This window comes from Hyposmocoma kahamanoa, unplaced genomic scaffold (genome assembly GCF_003589595.1).
Source record: "Hyposmocoma kahamanoa isolate Upper Pololo Valley unplaced genomic scaffold, ASM358959v1 224, whole genome shotgun sequence".
Classification (NCBI taxonomy): Eukaryota; Metazoa; Arthropoda; class Insecta; order Lepidoptera; family Cosmopterigidae; genus Hyposmocoma; species Hyposmocoma kahamanoa.
In genome coordinates this window covers 13,178,625-13,198,477 of record NW_020653743.1, presented here as the reverse complement: position 1 = coordinate 13,198,477, position 19,853 = coordinate 13,178,625, and the positions used below count along the sequence as shown (strand labels likewise).

Here is a 19,853-nt window from a genome sequence, read left to right as displayed (position 1 = left end):
GGTTTTTCTATATCGCGGGCACCAATCTGTCACAAAACAGCATGCCCAATCTTGTTTTACCCTATAAGTTCCTCTACTCTTTTAAGCCTGTTTGTGACGGGAAAATAAAGAAACATTTCGTTTTCAATAAATATTTTACAACATCACAAATGTTGCTCTGATTCCAAAGTAAATAACTAAAGCACTTGTGTTATGGAAATCGGAAACAACGACGGTACCTCGAACACCCAGACCCGAGACAATATAGAAAAGTTAGTTTCTATATTGACCCGGCCGGGGATCGAGCCCGGGACCTCAGAGATGGCGATACCATGAAAACCGGTATGCAAACCACTTACTTTACTTAATTTATGTTGAGGGTCAACAATGATTGTTTAGTGGCTATTTTCCTCTGAAGTAAAGATGAAATATCGTACATTGTAAATAGCATTGTAAAATAAGAATGAATTTTAAAAAAAGTCAAAATTTATTAAATAAAAAAAGTTTATTGAATACAACTGCGTATTAATTACAACTTTTTGCATTTCCGCCTGGGTTCCTATTGACCAGAAAATATTTTTATACAAATATAATCTTAAAAATAAATATAAGGTGTTAAAGTAATTGTATACGCTATAAATAGACTGCATTGATAGATTGTTTTTTTTCAACTTCTTTGGATATAAATATTTATATTTTTAATTATAATATGTATTTGATAAAGGCAAGACAAGAGTTCTATTAAAGGCACAAAGTTATTGCGTTTTTCATTTAATACCTATTATAATATATAACTAGAACGTGTTAAACATAATTTTCAAATTCGGTGGTTTCGTAAAATACATCAAAGATTCTCTTGATTTTTCGAAAAGTTTATACTAAAGCGGCTTATTTAAAATACATTTGCTGAAGGCTTAAAGCAAGCTATTCACTATCTTACATGATTGTATGCATGCGGGTCGACAAAGAGTGGTATGAGAAAAATCGTGAGTGAAGTTAGTATCCACATCTGGACAACAGACCACATACTGGTGCGTAATTCAACGACGTGATGTGAAATGTGTTTGGAAGACAAATTGAGTTTTAATAAGAGGTAAGAGAAATAATTACAGAGGGCATTGGCTTTAGAATTACCACGATAACTAACAGAGTTATTTTCTATAGAGTAATTACAAAAGTAAAAAAAAAGAACCTTGTTAAAAATGGTCTAAACGATTACAACGAATGAGAAAGAAAGAAAGAGAGGGAGAAAAATGAAGAGATTCAAAATATTCCCGAAGGACCCAACATGTATAGTGCATAGGCTGCTTTACCCATTAGCAATACGAATTCATCGCAAATCAGTCAAATATAATAGTCATTTAAAATAAAAATTAATTAATATTATGCATGTTAATTAATTATAAAGTAACAAAATTAGTACCTACACTATAATATCTTAAGTTTACTTTTGGGGTCGATAATGTTGCATTAAATCGCGTTAAAATATCTTTATCAAACTAAAGTCGAAACTAAAAAAAAATTCATATATTCATGATTAGTAATAATAATAAAGCCTGGTATTCATTAGGCAACAATTGACACGCAACTTGTATGAGAACATTGCCCGATGCCATATAATCACATCCATCCAGCAATGTGGCTAATGGAGAGCACACTATACTACGCAGTAGAAATAAAATAGCTTATATAGCTAATAGCTACCTATAACTTATAGCTTTTTCGGTGATGTACAAAATGACCTGTAAAATATTAACAACCTCGCAACATTGTATTACTAACATCTTAAACAACTTTTGTATCGTAAATTTTAATTATTCATCAGACTTTGTTTTCATACAAAAATATATTTTTTTAATAGATCGCTCTAAACAGTCACAACTCTGTGCGGAACGATGCAAAACACAGGAGCGAGCGGTGGGGTTCGTCGGGGAGGACGCTTGTTCATTGGAACTTACAACCTTATTACCAACTGCACATCTAAAAAGTGTCCGATAGTACAACATACTTAGATGATATTTATAAAGTACAAATATAGCTACTAAAATCTTTTGTGCCAATATCAGTTAAAAATAAACATAGAAATGATTGTAACAACTTGTTTAGATACTATACAATCTTAGATATACATAGTAAAATAAATATATACATAATTTGTGATAAAATATATAAGATTGACAAGTTAAAACAAACGACAAGAATCGCTAAATTGCGTAATCTAAATTACCTACCAAGGTATGTTCTTCCTCCATACAATAACAACTATGGAAAGCGTGTCTGGAGATATATGTTACCATTACTGCTTAATAAATTGCCAAGTGACGTTTTTGATAAACTTATAGGTAAACCAAACGATCCTTAAGTCAATTCATTTATCAAATTGTTAAAGTTATTTGTTCTTAAGTGTAAGTTGCGTAAATTATTAGATGCGTATAAGTATTAGATATTAAATATTTTCTTAGACGCCTGATAGCATATGATGGCAGCGATACATAAATCTGTTAATGGTTTTTATTCACTGTTTTGTGTTCCTTTTTGTAAACTTTTTAATTGTGAATAAAATAAATAAAAAAAAACCAAAAACTTAAGTTTATTTTTGGTAAATGTATTTTTATAATTATTATTACAAAGATCGAACACCTTGAAAAAATTCCTTCGATCCGACCGGTTTCGACGTCTTCCAGGAAACCGTGCCAGACGCTATGCCAAGTAAGCAACGAAAGGAACCAGCGCAACTCAAGAATTTTTGTATGTGCTTGTTGTCGATTGTATTTGGTTTTCGACGACTTTTTAGCCGTAGCGCCATCTATGAGAAACTATGAAAGTAATTCGTCACCCAGTTAGATACCTTTACAGCTACCAGCCCTCGTAGCATGGCTACGCATGATAGTCGCGATGCCAGCGATAAAATTGAAATAAGCGCGCGCTATTGACTGTCTCATTCAGATCTAATTTAGATAGCCAATAGCGCGCGCTTTTTTCAATTTCATCGCGCGCGTCGCGCCTGTCATTCGTAGCCATGCTACGGGGGCAACCCTGGTTAAAGATGTCGTTATTAACTGTAATTTTCTATTGAATTGATATTCAATTTTTCATTTCGTATCGAAGGATTTTTTCTTAGTGTTCGATCTTTGTGTTAATAATTATAACAAATTAGTGGAGCAATTTCACAAAACAAACAAACAAAATTAATTTATTATTTTTAAGTTTATTGAATGTTTACTACCATGATATTCAATTATTTTTTTGTGAAATGACTACCACCACTGACCACTAGTTTGTTAATTACAAAGATCGAACGATCAGAAAAAAAAGGTTCCGGCTGGATTCGCATTAGCACTCTCAGGCAATCCTTAAAAACCAGCACACATTACAAATTTTCCTATGTGCTTCTTGCACATCTCTGTTTTTGACGACTTTCTTGCAGTAGCGCCATCTGTATAACGTTTTGTAAAAGGTTATGGAACAAAAGATATTGTTTATGATGTTAGCAATATAGTCCTGCCTGCAGGTTTGTTAGTATGATACAATCCTTTATAATATAGGCGACGTTGTTATACAAAAGTTGCGCTTTGTTTAGAAACATGTTGGAATGCATGTCGAGCAACATATTGCCTAGTTGTTACCGGGTTTTAAGTCTTAAGTGTACAACAAACTTTTGCAATGCGAATTGCAAATTATAACCATAAGTTTATTTGAGTAAATATTAAAAATAAGTAACTGAAAAAATGGACTTTTATATTACCATCATACATTACGAATTACTTTAGGGTGTGTAAATAATATCTGGCTAATGCGCATTTAAATGCATTCGTGCAACGCAGTCGCCACATTTATACAAACCCATATAATATGAAAACAAATAATGGCTAAAATTGTAATCATTCCAAAAATTATTTCCACAATATTTTGAAATTGATTACCACTTATGCATTGACTTACAAATAAATGGACGACGGGTCTAATACAAAAACCACGAAAAAAATGTCCCAAGTCAACCTATTTAAACGTAGTGACATGTCAAGGAATATGAAAAAGCTAAAACGTTGAATTTAAATTGTAATGTCATCGCAGTACTGTCTAATTTAGCTTGCTTCGCTGTCAGTCGAACAAACGAAGACTAGAGCGTGAATGACGCCCTGTATACGATTTTAACGCCCTATAAGTTCGGATACTTTTTAGCGCGGACCCGACGTCCATATAATTGTAAGTCAATGCACTTATGTATTCAATTCACCCACAAACAACTGATCAGTATAGCTCTCTTTTAAAGAGCGTGTTTATGCTATATAGATTCACGTTTTCGAACAGTTTTTATAGACCTTCACTATATAAGCAATAATTAAAATTCCATCCGTTACATCTTACCTACCTTGAGCAAAGATAATTAGTAAACCTAATATGAAAGTTGCTACAGTAAAGCTGACGATTTTTAATTTTTTCTTTACTATTATTCTAAACCTTATAAATAAGTAGATCTATGGCTCAGTATACTTAGTATAGTAAGTTAATAATAACAAACAATGATAAAAAAGACTACGTAAAGGCACAAGTTTACTTAAAGCCTTAAGATTACAGTCTAAGACAATATTGGTATATTATAATGTAGAAATCACGCCTTAAAATAAAGCTTTTAAGATGAAATATAATATACTAGGTTGATTATTTGTAACACTAAATTTTATTTAGAATACGCAACAGAAACAGCGAAATTGATTGCTGGTTTCGGCTTTGTAGAGCGTCGCCTCTATCACTCACATTCGTCAGTCGTGAGAGGGAAACGGTGCCATGCAAATCCGAAGGTAGCCGACTATAGCCGATAGCCTTTTTTTAATCTCGATGTGTAATATTTACGATCAGGGGTCTGCTACACCCTCTTAAAACAATATTACTTTAACCTCACATTTACTTTTCGTACTTGGACGCGCTTATAGTAAGCTTATTATAATGTTAAAATTATGATGTTTTATTGGCAGCTTTGTGACTATTCATTCCCTCAGTTCGTACTATGACGCGACTTCAACATTAAAATAATATTGTTCTTATGTCAAATTTAGCAAATCTTAAAGTAGTTACACGGATGCAATGGAAACAATATTATTTTCGAGTTTATTGTTTAACTATTAATTTGTAATGATTAAAAGTTAAGTTGAACTTATTTATTTACATATATCTCTTCAATATTTTGTTTACAATTTTTCGTATATTTGTTATTTAATAGTATATACGAAATGATCTCTCGTTAAATAAAAGTTGACACTAGACTATAATTCCGAATTCACAACATGACAATCAAGACTTGTTGTTTCTTTATGAAACGACGTAATTTCAATAGATTTCATAAAAAAAGTACGTAATTTTGCAGTTAAAATTCTCTGAATGTAAATAATATTAAGTACTTTGACATTATAATACGATAGGACGATTCGGAACATCAAAAAAGAAATAGATGGCAATATACAGTTCATACAGCGTTTGTTTCATAAATAGGAATACACAATATTGGGAAATCGTTCGTTCCTTCAGTCACTTTAGCAATAATACATTACTTGGTTAATAGGTTTGTCATGGTACGAATATGAGTAATGTTATAATAAGCTTACTATAAGCTTACATTGAAATAAGATTGTTTTTTGAAAGGTTATGGCAGGCTCCTGGGCCCTAGTCTGCTAATTTTCTTAAAACTACTGATCATTGTAACTCCATGGTAATTCCACTGAGATTATATTGTAATCATGTTTGTTATTCTGCTAAAATGTCAGTTAATCAGCAGTTAAGTTTCAATTGAGTGTTAGTGGAATGGCAGTGACGGCATTCATTCATGTTGCCCTACTAAAACTACCATGGAAAATACTACGCATGTCTAAATTTTTGTCTAGCAATTTGGTCTTTGAATTAAATATGTATGAGTCCTTTACCCCACCTACGGTAGGGTCGGGCTCGACCTACGGCGCGTGTGCTTATGCTCTTCGGTGGCACAGCGGTTAGTACTATGGGTAGTTCCGAGTTCGTTCCCGATTTGGGCCAATTGAAGAAACGAACATTTTTAAGTTGGTTCTTTTCTGGGTATTCCTGGTATTGCCCTCAGTGTTACAGTTATTCTGGTATTCATAGTACAGGAAATTCCCAAATTTGAGCCCAGAAATTTGGTGTGATTGTCTGGCATTTTTTTTCCAAAATACTTCTCATTGGCATGGCTTCCAAGAAAAAAGAATCTAACATAGAGACGGTCGAGATACAACAACGTATCTCGTATATCATTTCCACTACATCGGGAAGTATGCCTCACATTTTGAACAATTGTGAGATCTTGTACTCGTAATAAAGCCTCCGTATACTACCTACGTACTCACCTTGTGACTTTAAAAAAAAAATTTAATAGCTTTTTAATGGTGGCCATATTTAAAAATGGCAATTTTAAATATGGTAAGACTTTGGATTTTAGATATTGATACTGCATTGCTGTTCTAAAAACTCGTAGATGCGACTCGCTTTTGATTATATTTTATTCGATAATGAATCGAGATTTCACCTTACTATTGTAATATTTCAAAACGGCCATCATAGCGTGACGGTATTTTAGTAGACTATACCATTGCTATTGAAAAGCAGAATACCAAAAAATTGCAATGGTAGTTAAATAGCTTCTCGATGGTTAGCCACTGACAAGCCTCTATTTTTAGCAGAATAACAAACACTCTATCGACACAACTGAAATGATTTAAAATTAAGTAGCAGATTCAGGGTCCAGAACTAAGATTAATAAGTAGCTTGAGTGCTGAGTATAATATGAGTGAGAATTAACGTACTAAAGGAGTCGCTACACTTACTTACGCGGAATCGGCTCGAGTCAATGAGAAAAAGCTTTACGTGCAATGAGAACGAAACAGACGTGAGATTCCAATGTATTCGATTCGTGTCAATCTTCGTCGATGTGTTTTCATCATTATTAACCGATTAAAAAACAGGAGGAAGTTCTCAATTCGACTGTTTATTTTAATGTATGTTACGCGATAACTCCGACATTTGTGAACAGATTTTGATGTTTATTTTTTTGTTGGAGGGTATATTAGTATTGGTTCCATTTAAATTTGAAGAAAATACTCCACCTCTAAGAGTGGCAAACTAAGGGACGAGTCTAATTTCACGCACTTTCCGGTAACCAATTTCAATAAAACTTGGCAAATAGATGTAATTCTACGAACTTTTGAGGTCGGGTTTGTTTATAAAAAAGTTACCATTTTTTTAACGCACACACTCCTATCCCCACACTAGGGACACCCTATACTGGTGCCACGGATACACACATAGACAACTACAAATTACACCCAAACTCACGAGAGAAATAAATTTAAACGCCATATAAATATTTCGCCTGGCCCGGGAATCGAACCCGGGACTTCCGCGTGGCAGTCATGATAAACGCTCGGCCATTGAGGCAGTTAAATTAAAATTTTAATTATGAACATTATTATCGAGATCGCTATAATTACCGATCTTGCGCTGCTTTCAGATTATTTCCGGAACCTTCACCAGGTTTTAGATTTTTACGCGGTTGCCACGCGAGAACTCTTTGCAACGTGTATTGCATCGACATAAAGCTTTTTCCGGCCGGCTCAAGCCAATTTCGCGTGGTTAACAAAAGTCCCTAAAATGCAGAAATCGTTGATGTGCACTTAATTGGTATTTTTTGCTGTGCATGAGGTGGATTTATTAATACGAATCTATATAATGTACTTAATTTTAAGTAGTAATGTACTTCATAAGATATAGGACGGTATGTTTACAAGTAATATCAGGTTTCTAAAGCTCAAATGGACATTTGGAAGTACTTATTTAGGCCTTGTACACTTCATCATCACTAGTCTATTGTACGTCCCGCTACAGGGCACGGATCTAGGACATAGTCTGCCACTCCAGCTCAATGAGGGTTAGGGACTTGACACGCGTTGCCAAAGGGTTTTGACTCGTCTTTGACGTGCAGTTTACTCCACAATGTTTTTCTTTACCTATGGCGAAAGGTATTTCAACTGAACACTTACAAATGTAAGTGTTCAGAGAAGCAAACGTTCTTCCATAAGAGTACGTTCCCGTTATGTGTGACGGCAGATAGTCGTGCAGTTTAAATTGTCATGGCTTGTATATTTAAATGAAGTTGTTCACAATTTCACATATAGTACAACACGATTAACTGTCGTTCACGACTCTTTTGTCGATAGGGCGCGTTCCTATTATGTCGTAACGTTTCATTTCTCGTTGGACGACTGTCGTTCTAGCTCTTCCCATTGTCACGACAGTCTGCGTGGTAACATCAAAAAAAGTCGTGAACGACAGTTAATCGTGTCAATCTATATGTGAACAACTTCATTTAAATATGCAAGCCACGACACTTTAAACTGCACGACTATCTGTTACGCGACAGTCGTCCAACGATAAATAAAACGTTACGAGACAACGGGAACGCGCTCTTACGTTACCAGTGTTCTTGTACACTAAGTTACATAGTTTGGTGAACAATGTTGTAACAGATATACAACTCAAATGAATAAGAATTATTATTGAGCGAAAGTTGAGAGATTGTTGCGCAACACTGTTCCCAAGTGAATGATGAGTTTGAAGATCATTACTGTATAACATTTTTATATATATATTTTTTTTCAACTTATACAAGACGTTACAACCTTAATGTCGTCGTACAAGCTATATACTAACGATTGCTAAAAATAAACGGAGTATATGTAAATGACTTTAACAATTAATTGAGATATCAGAAAATGAGTTTTAATTAACTTTTAACATGTTCAATTAATTTTTAAGTTTTATTGGATGTCACGATGTTTTACTATCACGATATTGGATTATTTTTTTATGAAATTGCTCCACTAACTAGTGGAGTGATTTCACAAAAAAGTAAGTTCTTTTCAATCAACTTTCAATAAAACTAATACGTAAACGTAATAACAATGTTCAATAAAAATAATATTTGAAGCAATAGAATGACTTAAGCTCAAGCTACACAGAGGCTGTACAGCGGGAAAAGCTGTCCGGGGTCGGACCTGCGGGAAGCGAATGCGAACCGTGGCGTGACACACAGGAATCCGCAGCGGAATAGCGACCCGAAGACGGTCAATGTGACACCAAAAGCGGTCACTTTTCACTTTCAATACAGATTTTAAAGAATAAACCACATCGCTGTCGGGTAATGATCAAGAAATTTTACGGAAGGAACACAAAAAACAAATTCGGTCGAATTGATATTGGAACTTAATAACACACACTCAAGAGTTGTAAAAAAATACAACATCAAAGCCAGCTAAAGTCCCCCTCCCGTAGCTACCGCTCTGTGTGGACGGTTGCATAGCACTTAATGGAATACAACTCGCACGCCCGCACCCGCCCCCGCACCCCGTTTCAGTATGGCAGAGTTCATATAAACTTGTGCATTACGGCCGCCTCTGTGTGACCAGAGTATTAAACAAAAACTGCCTTATTTATAATCTGTCTTTTTTGAAGACGGAGTAAAATGACAGTTCACAGCGCAAAAATGTTGCCTGCTTGCGAGCAGCCAGTGATTGCAGTTGATAAATATTCTATCGACTGAATATAGGTCACGCTTGTGAAATAAATAGCCGAACCTGTTTTATTTCAATCATCCTCGACGAATTATTCATCCAATTACTAAGCACAAGTTCATTTGAATTGTCCATTTTTGTAAGTTCATACATACATACACTTTATTTAGAACTATGTCAACGAAAACTACATAGAGGAGACATATTTAAAGCTTTTCATTTTAATTTAATATATATAATCAAATCCGGCTATCCTTGTTAAAATATATATGTAAATGAAAAAAAATAATTGATCTCGATGCTAGTAGGCCATCTGAAAATAAAATTAAGTAGGCAATAACGCCATCAGTAATCATTAGAATTTTTTTTTCTTCTTTCACAATCTATCGACAACAACTAGCATAACTAAAATTTTATGAAAACTGGCAACCCTGCAAATATCATTTTACTCCGTCTTCAAACATGGAGACAGATCATAAATGCTTAAGTTTCGTCTGTATGTATCGGGATCACTTCACGTAGTGTATTTTTCCAAAACTTCAATAGTTACGTTCAAGTCATATTTACCATTTACAGGTAAGTTAACTGTGGATCAATCACCTCTTGGGTCCGGCGGTAATACTGTCAAAGTGACAGAGGTACCGCTGTGCTTGATCAAGGCGACCACTTCGGGGTGTGGCAGGTTCCGAATGGAGACCCTGTTGATTGCCACTATCGTGTCTCCGACGTGGAGGAGGCCGCAGCGGGCTGCTGGCGAGTTAGGGATTAATTGACCTGGAGATTAAAAAAAAACTATAAAATATAAGTTTTGTTTTTATTCAACATGTAATAAGCAATAGTTATATTCGTATGTATGATTTTCAAGTCTAACGCTGGTAACACTACATAGAATCAGACTGAAAAAGATGTTTAATTGCTTGTCTCTAAATATGCATATTCATTAAAGAAAGTATTGTTGATTTGTTTTTTATTTAATTCGAGAAGTTGATTGATCTCATTAAAATACAAGAATAATAATATGTTTATTTGACATCACAAGTACAGAGAGCAATTGCAATGACAAGATTTCCTGCCTGGAAGCTTTGTGCATGGTTACAGTTGGTCCTACACTAGGCAGAGCCTGTCCTGTGTCGGTACTATTACAATTTCATTAGATGAATTTCGACAATACTATTAATATTAAATATTATGACTGTTTTAATATTAATAACAATTTATGTATATATTTATGTATTTAATCCAAAATAAATAAGAGAAAAAAAAACAAAGAAAAGAATTAGAATATGTTAAAATAAAGTAGAATTAATAAAAATAATTTAGACCAATATTATACAAACTGAAATAGACTAGACTATATATTATACCGTATTGTATACTCTTGTCTTTAATATAAAGCTGGCCACTTAACGGTTGAATTTCGTGAAATTATGCGATCGGGATTTTTTTGGGAATTCATTGTTTCGGTGGCTTCCGATGCGGCGTTCGCGGATTCGAGACTTACCTATTTCCGGTTCTTATGGACGGCCAATTAACTTATGGAAAGTAAGGAGATTAGTGTCTCGTGGTAAGACGCGATGGGTTCGGCTACTTACCAATAGTGCTAGTCGCTTTGTTCGTCGAGGAGATAACGACAAATCCGAAGCCTTCGCCTTCGTTTCTTGTCACGGTGACGTCATAGGGCACGGGGGCCCAAGTTACGCTATCGTACTGCACTCCATACCTACAGAAACATTATATTTTGTTACAATGATGGTTGCACACGTTCGACTTCAAGGGAGTCGATGTTACCCTTCAAAACCGGAACGCAGTAATGCTCACATTACTGCTTCGCGGCAGAAATAGGTAAAGTGGTAGTACTCCACTGCTACTAAAATAGAATAGAAATGATTATGGAGAAAAAGTGTACTCACATTGGCATAGAGAGATGTGGTGCTGGAGGGTAGACTGGAGCAGGATGCAAGATGTTGTATGGCCCTCCGCCTACACCTTGCATTGATGGCTCCGCGCTATTAACATTATCAAGTTGGAAATGAATCTATGGTTATTCGGGCTCTTCATGGCGGACAGAGATTTATATATTTATTTCGTATCGCAACAGATCATATAAAATATTGACACGATAACAATATATACAATGTTTATTATGAATTTTAATACGTAATGTCTAATTTATGGCTGTGGCATAAGCTGAATGAAGTCCTTTTGAGTACCATAACAACCGCTCAAATGACAGTACAAATTGTCATATTTTATATTTTGTTTATTGCTTTTTGTCAATTTATACTTTATGTTGTTTTCGTATTGTTTATTTTTTGTTTTTCATTCTATTTTGTTTTGTTTGTCTAAGTATTATTACACTTTTATTTGTATTTGTGTTGTGGCGTTGCAATAAATGTCTATTCTATTCAGTATACTCTAACATCCCAGTAACACAGGATTCTTGTATGACATATGATAGATAATAACCAAGAAAAAAACCAACAAGACTTACTATCATATTACTAAGATGGTGTGGTACTGTTGTGATGTTTTGTGACGACGTACCCAAAGACTTAATTAATGCGATTTACAGAACACATAGAGTGAATAATATCTCCCTCTGAAGTCCCGGAATAATTAAAAATAAATGGAAATATGGCAGTTAATATTTTTTTTAAACACACTACCTTAGTAATAAATAGAGATAAAAAAAACAACCAATTTCGAAGAATTTCTAGTTCACAAAGCCGAACGAATCATATACGTTACTTGATTACTATATGTCCTACTATATTATTATATGTCCCGTTCTAGATCTCAGGGAAAGGGAATGGCTGAAAACCAGTGTTGAGCAAGGCTTTTGCCTCAGATCTCTGTATAAGATTTTTATCCATTGCTGGGTACGGGGTCCCTCTCAGGCGGGGGTTTAGGCCATCCGCCACGCTAGGCTATTGCGGGTTTGGGACTTTACACGTTTTCCGAGGGTTCAGAACCTCTTCAATGTACAGGTTCCAACACGATGTTTTCCGTCACCGAAAAGCTAATGAAATGAAAGTGTGTCTTAATGCATTGTAATTAGAAAATGTAATATTTTTATGTGATGCTTTATGAATGCTTTATTCTAATACTATTTGCAGAATTAATTTAATACACTTGGTAAATTTAAAATTAAATTTCGCACGTAAGTTTCGAGAAATTTAGAGGTGTGAGCCCGGATTCAAACCCACGGCCTCTGCTTGAGAGACGGTAGGTCAAACCAAGGCTCCGGGCGGCGTCGTGGTGAATGTTCACTGATCCTACGGCGCCGACTCAACCGGCGAGAGGGAAACCCGGGGGGGGTTTTAGTGGGGTAGGCCCTCCAGTCTGGAGGGAGAGTCCCCACATAACTCCTGAGTCTCCCTGGGCTCAGGGGTATCCATAAAGATTTCGCCCCGACAAAAAAAAAAAAAGGTCAAACCAAGGCTACTACGGCTTTTCTCTTACTGTGTGAACTGTGTAATAAGCAAAAAAATCTATACCGTCGCTTTATATTCTCAAACTCGAATCTTAAAAATCAAAGTAACTGAAATGCAAAAAATGTATTACATACATTTCCTTCATACTCACATACTGGCTTTTACATATTCTTAAAGTAATGCATCTAAATTAACACCATTGATAAGAAATTTCAAATAAATAGAAAGTTTTGCCTTCTCCTGAGTAATAACTCTTTATAAGATACGACTTTGAGAAAGTAAGGCAAAAAAAAAAAGGGTATTGGTTTTGGCCACTATTGTTAACTAATTGTAAGTAAAAACATGACTATTTTGTTTAGATTTTTTTCTCTTTTATTTTTAATCATTCTAGAATTCAGAGAGAGGTATTATCCGCTGTATTTGCTTAACTTGAAGTTTAAGTTAAATACGCCTAACTTTGATTTGATTAAATAAGTGATTTTACTCACGCAAGTAAAGGTGCGTGAGGTGAGGTAAGATGTGCATGTGGCGCGACCATTGTAGGTAGACCTAGAGGCTGGATGTCCGCTCTATTATGCCGTACTCCTAAAGTTACCTGAGAAACAAAAACATTAAATGAACACGGTTCATATCGTTCCTTTATCAACAAACGTCAAAAACCAACATCTTTCATTTAAATCAATAAATACCGACTGACTTAAATATATAAACCAAATTCATTTGTTTCAGTTGAAATTATAACAGCTATACACCTATATGCCTTGGAGTACACAATATATTCTAATCATCGTATTCTGGGTTTTAATATACGACACACATAGCTCACACACGCACGTACGTACGCACGCACGAGATCGCCCGACCGCCCGCACGCACGCCCGCACACACGCCCGCTCGCACGCACGTACCTTTCACTATATTTGTATTAACCTTGTATGCAATTTTGTTTATATTTGAGACGAAATAAAGTGTTTTTATTTTATAATGGCTCCATCTCTCCATATCTCTCAATTAACAATAGCCTTCAAATAAACGTCGCTTTGTGATCAGTCCGTAGGGGTGGGAGCCCCGATGTCCACAGACAAAGGCTTCAAACATATATAATTCCCTTCTTTGGCCTCGGCGCGGCGGTTAAAAAGGTGGACATACGACGATTCATATTCAATATTAGCTTGATAAAAGTTAATCAAATCGTAAGTTTTACTCAGTTACAGGCAAATGACGGAGGTAATTTAGCCATAAGAATATAAAGTTATTAATTTTGTTTGAAACTAATACTACAAAAAAAACTTCTTCCCAGACCACTCTATCCGAATGATAGGCTCTTTTTTATAATATTAAGTGATAGAACAAGCAAGTCGTGTGGTGGTGATAATCGACACGCTTGTACCTAACAGTTGCAGTGCTAGAAAGATCTAAGGAGCACTGCCACTGCGCAGTCACCCTGAGATATAAGTTGACAAGTCCCATGTGCCTGTAATTTCACCAGCACCCTTACCCTTCCAAATTGGAACGCTGTAATAGTCACACTACTGCTTGGCGACAGAAATAGGTAAGGTGGCAGTACTTCCCTGGACGAACTCTTTCACAAGGAACTCTACTGCTACAATCTCTCTCTGGAAGCCAAGAATCATATACATCTCCGCTTGAAACAGCTACTCTGACGTAAGCTACTGTTAATCATGTTATATGTTTAGGTATGAAGGACAGTATCTTCATGTCAAGATGATCGTATTTTTAAATAGTTACTTACATGACCCCTAGAAGCAGCTTGACAGACGTAAGCGACGGCTCGAGCGTGTGTAGCTCCGGCAAGCGGAATGCCGTCTACTGATGTTAGCAAATCCCCGGGGCGTAGGAGACCATCAGCTGGACCACCTGTGGTGAAAATAAGCTTCAAATACTAGTAATAGCTCAGTCGATAAACAATTGTTGGCAATAGTCAAATTTCGTTACGTTCTTGGCATCATCTGAATATACTAATAAGCGCCCAGTTACACGACGCGAAAGTTTTCGCGCGGCCGCCGCGCGGTTACCGCCCGGTTACCACGCTTTCACGTACATTACTGTCGAATCTGAATTCTATTTACTAGGCAACAATATTTCAATTCCTCGGAACAATACAACCGTGCGGTTGCGGCGCGGACCAAAGACAGGACAGCCTCGCCTTGAATAAAAACAAAGTGATGTTTATTTTTAAGTAAGTACAAAATTTGATATTCAAAGTTGTTCGAAATTAAGGTCTGTGAGAAACCTACTAAAGTTTTTTCTTCATTTACCAGCAGCTCGCTTTATTAAAAATTAATAGTACGAGTTGCTACCTGGCACAACGTATCCAACGGCGACTCTACTTCCATCCTCGGTGCCTCCGACTATCCGGAACCCGAATCCGGCGCTGCCTCGTGCTAGGCGTACTAGTACATCTGCTTCGGGATCTGTACTCCCACCTGCTTCTACCTGTAAGTAAAAAGTGGTTTTAGATATCGTAATAGCTTGAGGAATGTGAGTTGAGCAAAGTGAAGACGTCATGATCTTTCCAATTTTTTTTTGTTATGCAATGTTTTGTAATATTCACTCTTACAAAACATTGCAAAACGAAGGTGTTTCATTCTTATAAAATTTGAAATGTAGCAGAATTCACTTACATTTCGCCTATTTTTTGATATGTACATAATACACAGCATTCGTACATTGGCTATATTCAGAAAAATAGCTATGGGTTGTATTCCAGAACTCTACTCAATGCTCAAGTCAGGTTTTGAGCAGACTTGTGTATGATTTCAAGCACTGGAAATACGACTCTAATGGCAAGGACTTGAGTATGATTTCTAGTGCTTTTAGTCATACTCAAGTCCTGACTTGAGCATTGAGTAGAGTTCTAGAATACGACCCAAAAATTGCGTCTTCATGTATTAATAATATGCGTGGCTGTAGAGCATTTTCTGTAGCTACGTCACTGTAAATGTTTTTTTCTTTTCTTTTAAACTAATCGTGTACATTCACAAAAATTACATGATCATCATGTACGTCAGCCTTACATTACATGGGTAATATCATAATAAAACAAAATTGGGTGGCGTGGTCACAGAGCATGACGTAACTGAAGCGAGCAATAAATAACATGTCGTTATAATGAATGAATGAAATATTGTTTACAGCACATTAAAAATTACAATGACACCACAGAACATTAATGTAATATCAGAGTAAGTACTAATGTATAACAGGCGGACTTATTGCTAAGTAGCAATTTCTTCCCGGAAAAATTAGTATAAATGAAGGGATAGGACAGAAAAACCAGACCTAGGAGTTAAGAAATTGTTCCTTAACACGTCGTTTGAAGGAATAAAGAGGAACGGATCGTGGAATAGGCTCAATGAGAGAATTCCAAGGCCGTAGCAATGGCAGGTACACTAAACGAGTACAGCAAACGTTATTATTACGAGGTAATTAAATACTGTTAAAACAAATGAAAATGTTCATACCTGTGGGTAATTAGGCACGTAAACTGTATTAGGTTGTGCCAGGGAATCAGTTTCGTAGCAAGATGGGGATCGTCTTGACACCGGCGAATGCATATGTCGAGGTGGTGATGTCTCTCGTAATCTATAAGGATGATTAATTTTTTTTTATCTTATTATAAAGGCGGCATCCTTGACCACTAAACAAGTTCAAACAGGTAACAAAACGAGAGTACAGTCGTGTAGTTTATGAGAAATTTTACCATTTTTTCGAATATAAGTCGGGTATATTTGTTTTCTCAAACAAACCATTGTTTTGACTTACAGGAGCCATGGTCACCATTGAGTCAACGATGGTCACAGCTGAATTTCGAACAGAAGAAATTTAAAAATTGATTCCTTTGCTATACTGACATGTTGTGCAATTCATACTGTAATATTATATTTAAGAAATAAATAAACTAATAATAATAAATCTTCATAGATAATTTTAGAACTATAGCAAGGAATTTTAGTGGCAGTGGAGCTCCTTGTGAAAGAGTTTCTCCAGGGAGTTCCTATTCCCACCGCCAAGCCGTAATATGAACATTACTGCGTTCCCGTTTCGAAGGGTAAGGGTGCTGGTGAAATTACAGGCACATGGGACTTGTCAACTTATATCTCAGGGTGTCGGACGCAGTGGCAGTGCCCCTCAAATCTATGTGATTTATACTGGCACTTCAACTGTTAGGGACAGGTGTGTCGCTCACCACCAGGCACACTTGTTCGTTCCGTCACTTAATATTATAAAAAAGGTATAGACAATGTCAACTAAAAATAATGTGTAGAGGACAATGGTATAAAGACCACTTAGTGAATAATCACGAAAATATTAAAATCGTGTAGGAATTATAAAGTTTACCTTAACGGTGACCCCTTAATACGTCCATTGGAAGAGTTATTGGAAGGCGATTGGCTTTGTAGTCTGGTTGAAGGAGAGTTCGCTAGCAATCTGTCTGTTGCACTATTGGTTGATGGCGAATGACTTCGCAGACGGCCTGTGGAAATAAAACTAGATTATTATGAGACCAAGCCAACCCTGACTACTCATAATATCATTAATAGAGATCGGAAAAGGTTGAATATATTTACCTTAACTTCATACAACTAATATTATTATTATAGGCACGCTCACTTCCCGTTACGCACTGTACAACTAGCGGTTGCCACCGCTAAGCTGTCGTTTCTAAAGTCCCCTACCAAATCTCCTCATTGGTGGCGGAGCTGTGAGGTACTCTCACTTTCCGACGCCGAAAAACGAGCTGCCGTCTGTACAGTAAAAACCAAAAATATTTAGACCAAAAGATGTACCTGAGTTAGACGGTGAATGTCGCATTCGGCTGTTGGCTGGAGACTGTCTGGCCAGACCACTAATAGCAGCTGTCGTGGGGGAATGCAGCATACCATCTTCAGGGAAACCTGGTTTATAAGATTATTATATAGAAAATAATACCAAACACTTATGAGCAGTAATGTGGCTGGTGTATCTACCAACACCAGCCTTAAAGACCGTTTACACGGGACCAATCGACGAGCCATTCCATTAACCCAAGCCATTATTGACGTCGTGTAAATAGAAATAATCCCTTATGTAGTGTCTCTCTCTCTTGTGTGAACGTGCGTTCTGAACCACTCCACTAGTTTGCATTGGCGTTTACTAAAGAATCTTAAAGAAACTTATTGTAATACTGGCTAGTGTAGATGGACGTTGCGAATTCCGCACTTATCATTATACTGGCTTAAAGGCTTGGCTGTTAATTGGCCCCGTGTAAATAGGCCATAACGCCTATTCTAGCACATAATAAACAATAACTAGATAGTAAATCAGTCACCCTACCACTAGATGGTGTTGCATTGTAAATAATAATACCAGGGACGAGCAGGTATTTGTAAGGCTTTTGAATATAAATCGGCATCTTATTACAGAATAGTATAAGCAGTAGACATACTTGTGAAAGAGTTCATCCAGGGAAGTACTGCCACATTACTTATTTCTGCCGCCAAGCAGTAATGTCAGCATTACTGTTTTTGAAGGTTAATGGTGCTTGTGACTTGTGAACTTACGTCTCAGGGTGTGGGGCGCAGTGGCAGTGCCCCCCAGATCTTTGCGATTTAAAGGTCTGCGTGGCAATGCAATTGTTATGGACAGGCGTGTAGCTTACCACCAGGTGTACTTGTTCGTCCCTTCATTTGGTAAATAAAAAATTCCCGGCCCGGAAATCGAAACCAGGACCTCTGTGTGGCAGACCAGCACGGTAACCGTTCGGCCAACGAGGTAGTTGAAACGGGCATGCGTGAAAAGACTGACGGGAGTGCAGGAGACTAAAGAAGTTAGTCGGTGATGTAGCAGGTGGAAGTCTATCTACTTCCACTATCTTTGATTAATTTGGTTGATATTTATATACTGGACTGAATGATGGTTATGCATCTTACAAAACTCCCAATACTCAACTTCATTGTTTTTGCGAGCGAATACTTAATCAAGTGCTTACGCGTCCTACTTTTTAGCAGTTGGCTAAGCATAGTTAATTACGGACCCAATCGACCGTGCTTGTGGGTTCATTATTCATGCTTTATTAAGAAGTTATTGGCAACTTTCACCATTATGGCCTTTCGCGGATTATAATTATACAGAAAAAACGACTAGAGCTCCGTGCTCTTAATGCATGCAAATAAGACCAGCCCAGCAGCAGTAGATTTCGTCCAGGAAAGTACTGCTACGTTACCTATATCTGCCACCAAGCAGTAATGTCAGCATTACTGCGTTCCAGTTTTGAAGGTTAAGGGTGCTGGTGAAATTACAGGTACATGGGCCTTGTCAACGTATGTCTCAGGGTGACGGGCGCAGTGGCAGTGCCCCTCAGGTCTTTGCGGTTTAAAGCTCTGAGTGGCACTGCAATTGTTATGACAGGCGTGTAGTTTACCACCAGGCGCATGACCTATTCGTGTCGTCTCTTGGTATAATAAAAATAATTTTAAGGTTCATTTATCGTGTTATATCTATTCAGATTCACTTAAAAATTATAAAATATAAGTTTAGACTTACCTCCGTTATCACTGCTATCGGCGACGCTAGCGTTCCCTCTCCAGTAAGCAGCACTCATGTCAACATGTACCGTCGGAGTGGGGACCTCCCCCCAGTTACCATTCTCCCATCTCCGTCCATCCCAACCGTTACCGTTACTCGTTCCTTCGTGCCACTTTTGTCCATTCTGATCCCATTTTTGACCATTATGATCCCACTTCTGTCCATTTTGGTCCCATTTCTGTCCATTCTGGTCCCATTTCTGTCCATTCTGGTCCCATTTCTGTCCATTCTGATCCCATTTCTGTCCATTTTGGTCCCATTTCTGTCCATTTTGGTCCCA

The 19,853-nt window shown here is 36.7% G+C and overlaps 1 protein-coding gene across 2 annotated transcripts in view; it reads right to left on the bottom strand.

Annotated features, from left to right (window-relative positions):
* Nucleotides 1–8,861: 8,861 nt before the first annotated feature.
* The window catches only part of LOC113228146 (membrane-associated guanylate kinase, WW and PDZ domain-containing protein 1), a 44,395-nt gene continuing 33,403 nt past the window's right edge, over nucleotides 8,862–19,853 (bottom strand). The window contains exons 13-23 of one of the 2 annotated variants that reach the window (XR_003310274.1): nucleotides 19,532–19,843; nucleotides 17,797–17,904; nucleotides 17,348–17,483; nucleotides 16,471–16,591; nucleotides 15,307–15,442; nucleotides 14,739–14,863; nucleotides 13,474–13,580; nucleotides 11,462–11,557; nucleotides 11,144–11,271; nucleotides 10,044–10,325; nucleotides 8,862–9,475 (exon numbers count right to left, since the gene is read on the bottom strand). Coding sequence is in view for 1 of the 2 variants with exons in the window: in XM_026461335.1 (XP_026317120.1) it covers nucleotides 10,144–10,325; nucleotides 11,144–11,271; nucleotides 11,462–11,557; nucleotides 13,474–13,580; nucleotides 14,739–14,863; nucleotides 15,307–15,442; nucleotides 16,471–16,591; nucleotides 17,348–17,483; nucleotides 17,797–17,904; nucleotides 19,532–19,843 (1,451 nt within the window). In the remaining variant the exon portion in view is untranslated. Of the gene's footprint in view, nucleotides 9,476–9,929; nucleotides 10,326–11,143; nucleotides 11,272–11,461; nucleotides 11,558–13,473; nucleotides 13,581–14,738; nucleotides 14,864–15,306; nucleotides 15,443–16,470; nucleotides 16,592–17,347; nucleotides 17,484–17,796; nucleotides 17,905–19,531; nucleotides 19,844–19,853 lie in introns of those variants that run through there. The other variant, XM_026461335.1, reaches the window with a different exon arrangement.